Raw genomic sequence first — 14,285 nt, forward strand, 5'->3', positions numbered from 1 at the left:
TTTACAGAGAGGGTGGTGGACAGATAAAATGTTCTCCCAGTAGACGTGGTGGACGGTTTCAGAGTTCAAGAAAGCATGGGACAGACACAGAGGATCTCTGACAGAGAGGAAGGGATTGTAAAGTTAAGCGGGAGATGTGAATGGGTAGACTGGATAGTCTTTATCTGCTGTCATGTTCTATGTTTCTATGTTTATGTTTTAGTGCTGAGAAGATGACAGCCTAGAAGCTCCATTTATATTTGGGGAAAAATAGGAAGTCTAAGATACTTCAATAAACACTTTTACTCTAAAGTCCGTATACTATATTAACCTAATTCACACCCAGAGCTATAGCCAATCTTTCAAAATAATCGCAGTATTACTATTATTCTATACGTTATGGTTTTATTACCCTGTTCACTCTTATCCTAGTTTACTCCCCTGTTTTATTTAATCGCATTCTTACATGCTTGTTATTGTTATAATGTAAACCGAAATGATATGTAACTTTGCTACATGAATTGCGGTATATAAAAATGTTAAATAAATTACACCATTGGATTACATTTGGTGTGTCAACTTTCATCCAATAGTTCAGGATTACTATTTTTTGCTAATAGTAAAACTTTTTGCAACCAGAATTTCATATATTTCAGACCCGGGGCAATACCAGATAAATTATCAAAGAGCAGTGTCTTGGGTCATAGGGGCAACCTAATCTTCATCACTCCATGAATATTAAGTAATAATTTGTTCCCAATACTTACCAACACGTGAACGTTGCCAAAATTGATGCCGTAAAGTTCCAGGGAATGATCCACACTTAACACTACAAAGCTGAGATGGAAAAATGCATTTTACAAGCTAATTTTTGTGGAATATAATATCTCATTAAAAATGTATATTGTTTCCTTTAAATACCTTGATTATTTCATTGTATATAATGTTATAATTTCAATAAATATTAAATTAAAAAAAAATGTATATTGTTTCTCGTAGTTCAACATTACAAGTAATGGAATGCAATCTCTACAAATATCTCGCATATTGCCTCTCCGTAAGATTGAAAGAAAGTTCACTGTGCCAATCCTGTATTAAATGCCCATACTCCCTTGTGAGTTTGTGCTTTCTCAATTGCCGATATTACTAGGAAACTGTGTGCCGGACTGGCTCTTCTATATCGAATATCTGACAAAAACGACCAATTTTATAAGTCCCAGTCATTTAATACTAATGCCTGCAAGTAACGCCTTGCATGTAGAAAAATGTTTATGATCTACATCAAATTCAGTAGTTATGTCTTGGAAAGATTTAAAACATCCTTCTTCATCTACCAACTGTGCTATCACTGGCAGGTCTTGCGCTACCTAAGTACCAAATACCCAGTTTTGCACACCTGGTAGAAAATGCGTGTTGCCTTAAAAACAGCAAAAATTGAGAAATGGAGAATTTCAAACTCAAAATTGAGCACACATATCGCCAGGTACGAACTAACAGCAGACTAAGCTACTGTATCTAATATTGTCAGACATTGTCGCCAAAGAGGCATATAAAACAAACCCCAGGCTCAAAAGAGCAAGAAATTTCCTCTCCAAGGCAAGTGGTGTATAAAATTGAGTATTTAAGAGCCAGTCTGCCACATGGTGCATGTTAATTACAGGCAATATTATACCATTTTAAATCCACTAATCCTAAACTCCCAGCGCTCCATTTTCCCATTAGCTTGGTTAGCTCGATTATTGGTTTCCCTTTTTTCCAGATACCTTCTCAGCGATTTATCAAATTGTCTCAAATCTTTTTTTGTGAGATAACATGGTATTTGGAAAAAAATATAGCCATTTGGGTAGAATGATAATCTGAAAAAGGTTAATTTTCCATGTCAAAGACAGAGAAAAATCTTTCCAATTGTATAAAAAAAGTTTTCGTGGCTTCCATCAGTTTCTGAAAGTTCAAGTGATGCATTTGCATTGGGTCTTTATGTAAGATTATACCCAAATATAGTAATGACTCATTTGCCCAGCACTTTGGGAAATCATTCCCCCCCCAGATTTCGTCCTTGTGATACTATTGGCAATGTCTCAGATTTATCAGAATTGAGTTTGAGGCTAACTAAACGGCCATATTGAGTAAGTTCCTCCATTAAACTTCTTAAGGAAACAACTGGATTCACCACATGAAGGAGGATGTAGTCAGCAAAAACCGCTAACTTAAAAATCTGAAGTGGGTGTACCCCAAACAAAATTCCCTGAATATCTCTATTCTCTCAATTTTGGCAAAGCAAAGATTCGAGAGGCAAGATAAATAAGGGGGAAAGGGGACAACCCTGACTCATACCTCGGCCCAGATGGATAACATTTGAAAGGAACCCATTAACTTGCAGATCACTGTATAAGGCTTGAACCATCTGCACAAAAATTCCTTCTATACCAAAAGCCCATAAGGCCTGGAATAGAAAGCTCCACTCAAGTCTTTCAAAGGCTTTTTCCATATCTAGGCTAAGAAAAAGTGAGTGCAGCTGTTGACTACGACTCCATTCATTGGATTCTATTATTTTGCTGACATTGTTTACACTATATCGCCCAGGGACAAAACTAACTAGGACCATACGTTCCCTAGTTGAACGCGCTGCCATAATTTTGGCTAGGAGTTTAACATCAAAATTCAACCATGCAATCAGACGATATGATGATGGGGGACATCTGGTCTCTGCCTCCCTTAGGCAAAACAGATATTATTGCTCTTTTTGGCATAAAAGGGAACTGTGCCAATTCTATTAAGTTTTTAAACATTTCCCCCATAGGAAAAGCTACTTGTTGAACAATGATTTCATAGAATTCAGAAGAAAAACTGTCAGGCCCAGGAGCTTTTAATAATTTGGCAGCCTTAATATAGTCTAGAATCTCTTGCACCTGCAAGGGTTGGTTTAGCATATCTGAATGGGCCTTGATATTTTAGGTAATCCTGCAGTCTGCAGATACTCAATATCCGAAGTATCTCCTGGGTCAGCCTTATACATAAATCCATTGTGCCGACTGCCTTAAGTAATGACAGGTTCACTCGTGTGCACCTGGAGAATCCACCAATCCAGAGTCCAGGTTGGAGAGGAGGACCTACAGCACCTACAAGAATACATTTGGCCCTTCTCTGTATACCCTAAAAGGAGTTTGCCTTATCAGATTTGTTAAATCAAGTGAGACACTGCTCCCCACTGCTTAGAATGAGGAATAATCTGACCTGTCTGAGAGCCCTCATCTATTCTCAAAATATCTTTTTTTGCTTTAGATATTTTCAATACATTGGTTGGTATTTCACATATATTAGATGAGGTCTAATTTCCTCCTTTCAGTTATATTGTAAACCGGCATGATGTACCCACGAATGTCGATTTATATAAAAGCTAATAAATAAATAAGGTCTAACTTTTTGGTATGTTTAGCCTTTGAGAATTCAAGAGCAGAAAATACTGAAGACTTGCAGTTTCTGCTGTCCCATTTGCAGGGCTCTGAATCTTCAATACAGATCCATCATACATTTGTTCATTACCAAGTCACTTATTTTCTCACTGCCTGCTGACCGTTAACTCTTTTCTCTCTTTTGGCAGCCACCACGAGCCTGTGAAGATTACTGGCATGAATGGAAACACTGTAGGAGTCTAAAACACCTCTTTCATAATTATTACACTTACGGTAAAGCCCCGTCCTGTCAGCAGTGGAAAGACGATTATAACATGTGCAAAGAATGGGAGAAAACCAGAAGCCAAGAGGCCAAGGTAAGAGCTGCACTAGAATTATGTGCATGATTTATTAAGCCTTCAGTTTAGGAGCCAGCATTACCTCCCTTTTGTCCTACCAAGGTCTGCTATAGCTCTTTTAACACACTATTGCATGGCTCCAGGAGTAACATCCCCATCTCTAACTGCACCAGAAGTCACTACATCCCCCCCCCTTCCCCAGTCTTCCTCAAGCAAAGCCTTGGGTATACTGCTTATAAGAAGAGTGGTATATTAAATCAAATAAACTAAACCTCTAACTTCTCTGCCCACCAGTCTCTCTCTTTCATCCCCATCCGTCTCTCACTCTCTTCTCCCACCTGTCCCCAAGTCTCCCTTTCTCTCAATTGTCCCACCCTCTTCTCCCACCATATGTTGTGCTGTCCCCATATCTCTGCCTCCACCAAATCTCCCTCTCCCTGCCTCCAGCAATTTCTCTCAAACCCTCCCCACACACACACACACACACACACACTACCAACAGCCTCTGCTCCTATCTGCCTACTCACTAGGCAAGATCCCAAACAGGAAATAGCTGGGCTCCTTTGTTCAATGCTGTTTTGCATGGGTTACAGCCAGTGCCTCTCTTCTGGGTTTGTAGCACCAATATCATTGCTACCCTCCACCTTTCAACAACTAGATCACCTCCTGTTCTTCTTGGACCCGTGCTGGCAAGGTGTGGCCTGCTAGGACTTCCCGCTCTTCAGCCTGGTGACATGCCTCCTCTTCGGCAGCACAGCCCCATTGACACCACCTCTGCGCCTGGGTCTAGTGTGCCCTTAAGCACTTGGTTGGCTTTTCTGGTCATTATGGCTACCTGGTGCTGATTTAGGAATTGGCGCATACTTGTTTTGCTTGGAAATAGAAATGTGACAGGAAAATTGGTTCTTACATGCTACTTTTCATTCCTGTAGTACTACATATCAGTCCAGACTGCTGGGTTTTGTCCCCTCTGCCAGCAGATGGAGACAGAGAAAGTTTTGCTGACACTACTACTTAACCAGGTGTACGACTGGCAGTTCCTCAGTATTAATCTGTACCCAAGCAAAAATTCAAACTGCCAAAATTTTCAAAACTTTAAACACTCAAAATACTGTATTCGATGCTATAAAAACAGAATGAGCAGACAACCCTCCCCCTCAACAGAATGGGCGGGTTCTGGACTGATCTGTAGTACTACAGGAATGAAAATTATCAGGTAAGAACCAATTTTCCTTTCCCTATACGTACCCACATCAGTTCAGACTCCTGGGATGTACCAAAGCTTCCTACTCACAGTGGAATCTGGAGAGCCCTGTTCACAGAACACTTTCACCAAAAGATAGAGAACCCGTATTTCCCACATCCAGACGATAGTACCTTGCAAAAGGATGTAGTGACTTCCAAGTTGCTGCCCTGCAAATCTCCTGCAGAGAAACTAGCTGAGCCTCCTCTCACAAGGCCACCTGAGAACACGTAGCATGAGCATGTGAACCCTCTGGAAGCGGACAACCACTAGTAATGTAAGCGGATCCAATAGCCTCCTTAAGCCATGGTGCAATAGTAGTCTTAGATGCCTTCAAACCTCTATTTGGACTGCTCCACAGAACCAAGAGGTGATCCGACCTTCTGAAGTCATTGGTTATCTTGAGATACCTCAACAAAGCTCTCCTCACATCTAACACTTGAGCTCCCTCGCACGAGGAGCGGATGCGTCCACCTCAGGAAAGGTTGGAAGCTCCACTGTCTGACTCACGTGAAACGTCGATACCACTTTAGGTAAAAAGGAAGGTACCGTCCTCAACGACACCCCTGAGTCCGAAATATGAAGGAATGGATAATGGTGAGACAAAGCCTGCAATTCAGATATTCTCCTAGTCGAACATACAGCTACCAGAAAGTCAACCTTAAGAGTCAAGTCCTTAAGTATTGCCCTGCTTAGCGGTTCAAAGGGAGCCTCACATAAACCTCTAAGGACAAGATTAACATTCCAGGATGGACAAACTCTCCATACAGGTGGATGCAAATTCTTTGTCCCTCTCAGGAACCAAATCACATCCAGATGAGCAGAAATAGTAGAACCTTCTATTATTCCACAAAGCAACCCAGAGCTGCCACCTGGACTTTAAGGAAGCTCAAAGACAACCCTTTGGCCAGACCACCTTGAAGAAAGGACAAAAGGTCAGGAACTGAAGACTGAAGAGGCTGAACGCTGTTAGCTGAACACCAGGACTCAAAAACCTTCCATACCCGCACGAACAAAAGATTAGTAGACTTTCTCCTGGCCTGCAACAACATAGCAATGACTGCTTCAGGATAACTCATGTCAATCGCCACCTCTCAAAAGCCATGCTGCTAGACAAAAGTGAGTAGCCTGGTCTGAAAATATGGGTCCCTGACGAAGAAGGCCCGCTAGGTGACCAAAGCGAATCGGGCTGTCCACGGCCAGGTTGATTAGATCTGCGAACCACTGACACCACAGCCACCAAGACCACTTTGCCCTGATGCTTTTCTATTCGATGCAACACCTTGCCCACAAGTGACCATGGAGGAAAGACAAAGTAGAACCTCCTGAGGCCAAGGCAGTACTAGTGCATTGATGCCCTCAGCCTTGTGCTCTCTTCTCCAACTGAAAAAACGAAACACCTTGGTATTCTGACGAATCACCATTAGATCCATGAATGAGCTGCATAGCGAACACCAACAACTCCCACTCACCCAGATCTAACACTGTGAATCAAATAATCCGGTTGAACGTTTGACCCCCCCCCGACTATGAGTGACGCCGCTATTCGCTCCAGGTGTTGTTGCATCCAAAGAATCAACTCTTCAGCCTCCTGGGCCACTGCTTGACTCTTGGTTCCGCCCTGCCAATTGTTGTAAGTCATTGTCATCGCATTGTCCGACAGGACTCTCACTAAAGGCAGAAATTTCTGTAAGGCTAAGCGGACCGCTCTGGTCTCCAAATGATTGATAGACTGCAGACACTTTCTCAGACCAGCCACCCTGAGCCGACTGATGCTGACAAACTGCTCCCCAACCAGAGACACTGGCATCGGTGGTAACTACCACTCAATCCAGAACTTCGAGGTTCACACCCTGACCAAGACTGGAACTTAGAAGCCACCAGGTGTTATGATATTGAGGTGTTTGGTGGATTCTCAGGGGCAACAGTGATGGTATCTCCTACGGGGAGGAGCCCTGGGCTAGACTCAGATGCACAAACACAGAGAATATATCTTTTATTATACAGCTAGTGTGGTCCACCAGAGGTGGCAGTAGAGAGTAGATTAGATAGCAACAGTCTGTGATCCTTGGCATTGGAGACCCATCCCACAATGGTGGTGTAAGGCCCTGATGCAGATGTCCAGTAAGGCACTGTAGGAGAGACAGACTGGCAGATGTTATAACACACTCCCTGGTAGCTGAGTAGATAGAGTTCCCAATGAGCAGTAGAGAGAGGATAGGTATTAACAGTCTGTAATCCTCGACAGAAGAGACCCATTCCACAATGGTGGTGTAGGGCCCAATGCAGATGAGCAGCGAGGAGCTGTAGATGGACAGACTGGGAGAAGTTGTACTCACTCTCTGTAGCTGATAGGGAGTGTTCCAGCAGGTTGAAGAATTGGTAGCAGGCACCAGGATAGACACACAGGCCCTCAAGGAGCGAGTACCTCTATATAGGATAGGCACCTGGAAATAAGCAAAGGGCCCCTGAGGAGTGGGTACCCAGGTTAGTAGAACCCCGCAGGGTGAAGGTGGCTTCCAGCAGAGTAGACGCGGCAGAGCAGCTTAAGACCAGAGCAAATCCAATCTGATCCTTGCTAACTCAAATAGCAGTAAAAGAGAGAGGGTTTAAATCCTCACAGGGGTGGGGAACTTCTGGGGCTGGCCCCGGGTATTTCCCGCACTGGACCCTTTAAACGAAGAGCTGACGTCGCCACGTGCGTCCATACGATGTCAGGGGGCGTGGCCTCGCCGGCGGCAGCGCTCCTGCTGCGAAGGAAGGCCTCTCAGCGTTTCCAGGCCTGCAGCTCGGCTGCGAGAATGGGTAAGCACAGTCGGCCATAGCCTGGGTGGTCGACCGGCGCTCGAATGGCAAAGAAAACTGAAACTCCTCCAAGACCGGGTTCTATAGAGCCAAACGAACCCTCTGTAACGGTCTCATATGAGCAAATGCCCATGGTACCAAATACAGGGTTGAAGTCATAGAGCCCAGAACTTGCAAATAATCCCAGACCTTGGGCATTGGTAACTACAATAAGCGCCGAATCTGCTTCTTAGTGAGATACTTTGCCTACTAGAGTGTCGAACCAAGCTTCCAAATACTCCAGTGACTGCAGTGGCAACTGGTGACTCTTTGGCAAATTCACAACCCACCCGAGCGACTGGAGAATGCCAAGAACCTTCTGAACCGATTGGCGACAAAGAATCTCCATCTTCGCCCTGATAAGCCAGTTGTCCAGATAAGGATGCACCAGAACACCTTCCTGACAGATACCCGCTGCCGCCACCACCATCACCTTGGTGAAGGTGTGTGGCGCTGAGCCCAACGCGAAAGGAACAGCCTGAAACTGAAAATGCTGTCCCAGAATCATTAATCGCAGAAAATGCCGTGAGTCTGAAAGAATAGGAATGTGCCGATACGCTTCCGTTAGATCCAGAGATGCCAGAAACTCTCCTTTGCGAACCACTGCTATCACCGACCGTAGAGTCTCCATGTGGAAACTCGTAACCTTGAGTGCTGCTTTTACCTTTTTTAAATCAAGAATTGGCTGGAAAGTGCCATCCTTCTTTGGGACTATGAAGTAAATGGAATATCTTCCCATGCCTAGCTCCTCATGGGGAACCGGAATCTCCACCCCCAGCTGTCACAAATGGTACAGTGTCTCCCGAACTGCCACCTGTTAGACAAACAGCAAGGGGAAACTAGAAACAAGTCGCAGACGGGACAAGAAGATTCTAAAGCATAGGCATCTTTTACCACACTGAGAACCCACTGGTCCTGAGTAATCTTGGCCCACTCCTCTTAAAACCGCACCAGGCAACCTCCTATAATAGGAACGATGGAGTGGACCAGCCTCGCCTCATTGTGAGGACTTAACTCCAATTGCACTTCCACCGATTGGTGCCTCGGAACGGCCTCAGGCACCTCCCCCGAAGAGAAAACTGCCTTTGCAAACCTGGCGCTGCACTTGCCAGACGAGACCTATCGCCCTGAAAATGGGAACACATCTGAAAAAATCTCTTGCCCTTAGGCTTATCCTCCGGCAACCTGAGGACTTTGTCATCCAGAGACTGCATCAACTGCTTGAGGTCCTCACCAAACAAGAGCCAGCCTTTAAAAGGCAGCGAGCCTAACTGCGACTTGGAGGACACGTCCGGCGACCAGTTACGCAGCCAGAGCAACCTTCTGGCAGAAACCGCAGACACCATAATCCGAGATAATGTACAAACCAAGTCATACAGAGCATTCGCATCATAAGCCATTGCCGCCTCAGTACGGTCGGCCCTCTTTACCTCCTCGCCCGACTTCGGCAGGCTTTCATGCATCTGCTGCACCCAGCGCAGACAAGCTTGCTGCATAAAACTAGTACAAATAGTAGCAAGCAAACCAAGAGCCGAAACCTCTAAAATCCTCGAGGTACACTTCCAATGTACGATCTTGTACATCCTACCACTAGGATAGTCATCTTTTTTGTAACCGCTGAAACCGCAGCATTGACTTTTTAGGAAGGGCAAAAAGCTCCGTCTGTTCAGGCAATGGATAAATCCGACTCTCAAAAAACCAAACCTTGACACCTCAGACCCAGCGAACTATCGACCAGTTTCAAACCTACCCTTCCTATCCAAAATTATGGAAAGAATCATCAATAAACAACTCTCCGAGTACCTTGACGAACATCAATTACTCTTTCAATCACAATATGGATTCAGAAAGCACCACGGGACCGAAACTCTCCTCCTATCACTGTCAGAATCACTCCTAAAAGCCCTTGACTCTGGCCACGCATACATACTGGCCCTTCTGGATATATCTGCTGCCTTTGACACTGTTAATCACAACACACTTATAACACGCCTTTCTGAAATAGGTATTTCCGGCATTGCACTACTCTGGTTCCAATCCTACCTGAGTAACAGGACTTACAGTGTTAAAAGTGGACAATATGAATCTAAACCTAGAAGCCTCACACAAGGAGTACCTCAAGGATCTGCACTTTCGTCAACGCTGTTTAATATTTATCTCACTCCACTATGCCGCCTTCTATCAAAACTGGGTTTCCAATACTTTATTTACTCAGATGATGTGCAGATTCTCATACCTATAAAAAACTCTCTTTCAAATGCTCTAAACACTCACTGAAATAAAAAAAAACTTCTCACCGACAACTTTCTAGCTATTAATGCGAACAAGACTGAACTTCTCTTCATTTCCCCTACAAACAACTCCACACTGAACACAACAGTCCTACCCCAAGGCCACCCTCTGGCTACACAACAAGTCCGCAGTCTTGGCGTTATTTTAGACAACAATTTTACCTTTAAAAAATTCATCGCTGACACTGTTAAAAATGGATATTTTAAACTTCACACACTAAAGCGTATCAGACCTCTATTACACCCATATGACTTCCGTACAGTACTTCAAGCTACAATTCTATCAAAACTTGACTACTGTAACGCTTTGCTTTTAGGACTACCAAAAAACACGTTGCAACCTTTGCAAATGCTTCAAAATGCAGCGGCGCGCATCATCACATCACTCCTGTGCTTCAATCACTTCACTGGCTACCCGTAGCTTCCCGGATCATATACAAATCGATTACTCTAATTCATAAGGCCATCTATAACCAAAACATGCAATGGTTTCCTGAGCACCTGTATTTCAAAAAAACAAACCGTCCAATCATATCCCAACATCAGGCCAGACTGCCGATCCCTTCTCCTAAACTAACCAAACTTACATCCACTAAAGAACGTTCGCTCATCATAGCAGGAACTAAAATGTGGAACAATATGCCTGCAGATCTGCGCCAAGAACCCTGCCATCGAAAATTCAAACAGAACCTAAAAACTTGGCCGTTTAGAAAAGCCTTTCTTTGAAGGATGGGAATCATGCATTTACTTCTTTGCTTCTCAACCTACTCAGAACTCCTCTACTCTACCCCGCCTTTCCCTTTTTTCCCCGACTCCCCTTTCCTTCCTCCCCTTTTTCCCTTACCCTCCTTATTCATTACAAATAACTCCCTTCAAGACAAACTTTTTGCTAATATTGTTACATATATGTATTTGATAGGTATACTCCTAGTTTTTCTGTTTAAATTAGCACTTTGCTCTTTCCATATATGTTCATTGTAAAGCCTTTTGTGGCTGAATTACTGTTTTACTGTAAACCGAGGTGATGTGCATTACGTACCGCGGTATATAAAAAACGACAAATAAATAAATAAATAAATAAAAATAAAGCTTCGCCATGGCCCTTCCTACCTTTTAAGCCGGAATTGGAAGTTCGCCACTTTCTTTCCACCAGCTTCTTCACCAACATGTGATATGGGAAGGCTGTCGGGGGACCCAGCAGCCCATCCAGGACCGGATACGCACCCTCCAAATCAGAGTCCTCTTGGGAAACTTTGACCCCAAGCACCTTAATAGCCTGAGGAATTAAAGCATCTAGCTCCTCCTTCTTAAAAAGATTGACTACCTTCGGGTCATCCCCTTCGGGAACTGGGATTCCCTCTGGATCATCCCCTTGACCCATACTTTCTTGCCACCGGAGCTAGATAAGTCATTGCCAGGAGGCTCCTCTGTCCCCACTAGAGCATCTTCAGAATATTCTGACTCATCCCCACCTGGTCTTAATCCCAAAGGAAGACCAAACAATCTCTGGCCAGGGGAAACGCATTTTCTAATAGAACGATCCTGCCTTGATCCTACAGCACACTCTTCTGATGGCTGGGACTGAGAATCCATACCACAACAATCTGCCTGCTGCTTGGCAAGTTAAGCCTCATGCAGCAGTAATACAAAGTCCGCTGAAAACGGTCTTGATGTCTTAGCCCCAGTAGGAGTGGATCCAGGGACCGGCAGCATGGAACCTCTTCCCTCCGAGCCCCCCGGTCCTCCCCGGAAGCAGAACAGGCCAAAGACAACCATGGGGGAACATCCCCCCCCCCCCCCACGGTGCAGGAACAGACGAAAGCGAATTAAAAACGGCCACTGTTCCCACACTGATCAGGAAGGGATCATCACCCAGACGCGAAATCCGAAGTGATGGAGTGGGGGCTCTCCATTGCTTTTTTTTGTGCCTGTCTGACCATTGGATGAGTCCTCATCGCCTGCTGAACATCCGCCGCTCAAACTGAGCCGGTTGAGATGCAAACATGCCAAGCCACACGCTCTGCATGCTGACCCGCGGCCCATCGCAATTGCGGGGAAACCTACGTCAGAGCACAAGAACAGCCACCAAAAATAAGCACTCCACCTGCTAAAACCAATGAAGAGGAAGTCACCCACACAGCAGAACTGTGCTACTGCCTTAAACTTTTTTTTTTCAAACTTTATTCAACTTCCCCCCCCCAAAGCTGGAAAACAGAGGCTTCAAAAAGGAATAGACTGCCTCAAAAGAAAAGAATATCCAGAGCCTGCAGCCGCCTTGTGAAGGGGAGGGATCTGGACCACCAGATTTACACCCCACGGGTGCACAGACCAAGCAGACAAAAGGGTCACCAACCTGCGGCTTGTCTACCTCAACCAGACAGGGAAGAACCCACTAGGATTCAAAAAACCCCGGGAGGCAGGCTAAAAAACTAAAAATTGCCCAGACTGCAGAACTGCAGGTTTTGAACCATCTACCATCTGTTGGAGACAGAGAAATACTGAGGAACTGCAGGTGGCACACTTGGTTAAGTAGCAGTGTCGGTAAAACTTTGTCTCCATCTGCTGGCAGGGAGGCAAAACACAGGAGTCTGGATTGATCTGGGTACGTACAGGGAATATAATTTACTCAGTAGTACTGTGGAATTCCCAAATTCAGAAGCATCCTTTTTTAATGCTGGGGGTACTTGTCATGAGATTTGCATTTGTTTGTTTAGTTCTTTGAACCTAGATGTATGCTGTTCTCTTCACAAGCATGCACAAAATTACTAGAGATGTTGGTTTAGTGCTGACTTGTTTCATTTAATATCCTATTGTTTCAGAGATGCTTTCAGAAGTACCAACTACTCTGTCTCACAGGTGATTCTTAATAAGCAAGACTTACCCTTGCTTTTATGTGTTGCAATGATCAGTTTTTCTAATGGCCGAAAGTACACGGGAAGCCTTTTAAGGCGCGATAGAGCTTTAAACCAATTCAGCAATTTGAATAACTGGGTGGCTCTAGCTGCTGTAACGAAATATTTTGTTCTTACTGGGTTTACATACATGGACTAATATGGTCCATGCCTGAAGCAGGGCCCTTGGCCAGAGAGATTTTTACTGCTCTGAAATTGCTTTTGCAGGATGCCCTGTGCCAGAGTGAGAGACGCCGTTTGCTGGAAAAGCAGAAGCATGTTTCAGTCTGGAATGCCAGGAAAAGTCCCCCCAAGGACTGGTATATTCCTCTGGATCAAGGAAAACCAAAATAATGAGGAGGAAGGGGGGGGGGGGGGGGGGTAAAAACAGTCTGAATAGATTATAAAATGGATCTTTGAACTGAAAAAATTAAAAAAAAGAAAAGAACCCACAGAAGGATTTTAAAGGAAGATTGCTGCTCTGGGCAATGTGCACAAACACTACTTTCCATGTTTGTTTGTTTTTTTTTAATATTGCTGTTTCTGGTATTATTTAAAGGCTAAATGCAGTTTAAGAAATGTCATCGATTTGGAAAATTAGTCTTTACATCAAAGGACATCTCAGGGGCTCAGCTGCTGCTGTTTTTAGATTTTTCCTGCCCAGCATAGCTGAGGGTTCAGTGTGCTTAGGGACCAGCTGGCCCCGTGACAGAGGCAGACTGGTAGCCAAAGAAGTCACTCTTAGAAAGTAGGTACAGGTGATAGGAATTAATTCTTTGCAATCAGATTCTTTTGGCATATTTTATGTTTATTTACTGAATCTTGCTAAAACTGCTCTTCCCTTACCATATCAAAGTGGTGTACAATAAAAATGTCTTCCTTACATCCATAGCACTTTTGTTTTTTGTATCTGTGTGTGGGGTGAGAGGTGTTTAAAATTGCCTTAAGAAAGATGCCTTCCTTTTTTTTGTTTCTACACACATCTGGGGTGCTGTTTACTTGCATATAGATAGGGATCTTTTTAGATCACATTCTAGCTGTGGCTACTATGGTATAGGCATAAGATTTCTAGTCCTAGTTTCAAAATTTGTATATGGGTTACAGTGGCCTCCTCCTGCTCCAGTGCTGGCCAACTCTTGTCCCGGAGAGCCACAAACAGGCCTGTTTTTCAGATTATTTACAATGAATCTGCATGAGAAGAGTTGCATGCACTACCTCCATTATATGCAATTCTATCTCCTGCAGATTCATTGTGGATTTCCTGAAAACTGGGCCTGTAGGGTGCT

General features: G+C 44.2%; 1 protein-coding gene across 1 annotated transcript in view; it reads left to right on the forward strand.

The window, feature by feature from the left end:
• The window catches only part of C11H22orf39 (chromosome 11 C22orf39 homolog), a 32,519-nt gene extending 18,637 nt beyond the window's left edge, over positions 1–13,882 (forward strand). Inside the window, exons 3-4 of the mRNA XM_029618997.1 lie at positions 3,581–3,748; positions 13,228–13,882. Coding sequence (XP_029474857.1) covers positions 3,581–3,748; positions 13,228–13,353 — 294 coding nt within the window. The 3' untranslated portion in view covers positions 13,354–13,882. The remainder of the gene's footprint in view (positions 1–3,580; positions 3,749–13,227) is intronic.
• Positions 13,883–14,285: the final 403 nt, after the last annotated feature.

The sequence above is a fragment of the Rhinatrema bivittatum genome, chromosome 11 (assembly GCF_901001135.1).
Source record: "Rhinatrema bivittatum chromosome 11, aRhiBiv1.1, whole genome shotgun sequence".
NCBI lineage: Eukaryota > Metazoa > Chordata > Amphibia > Gymnophiona > Rhinatrematidae > Rhinatrema > Rhinatrema bivittatum.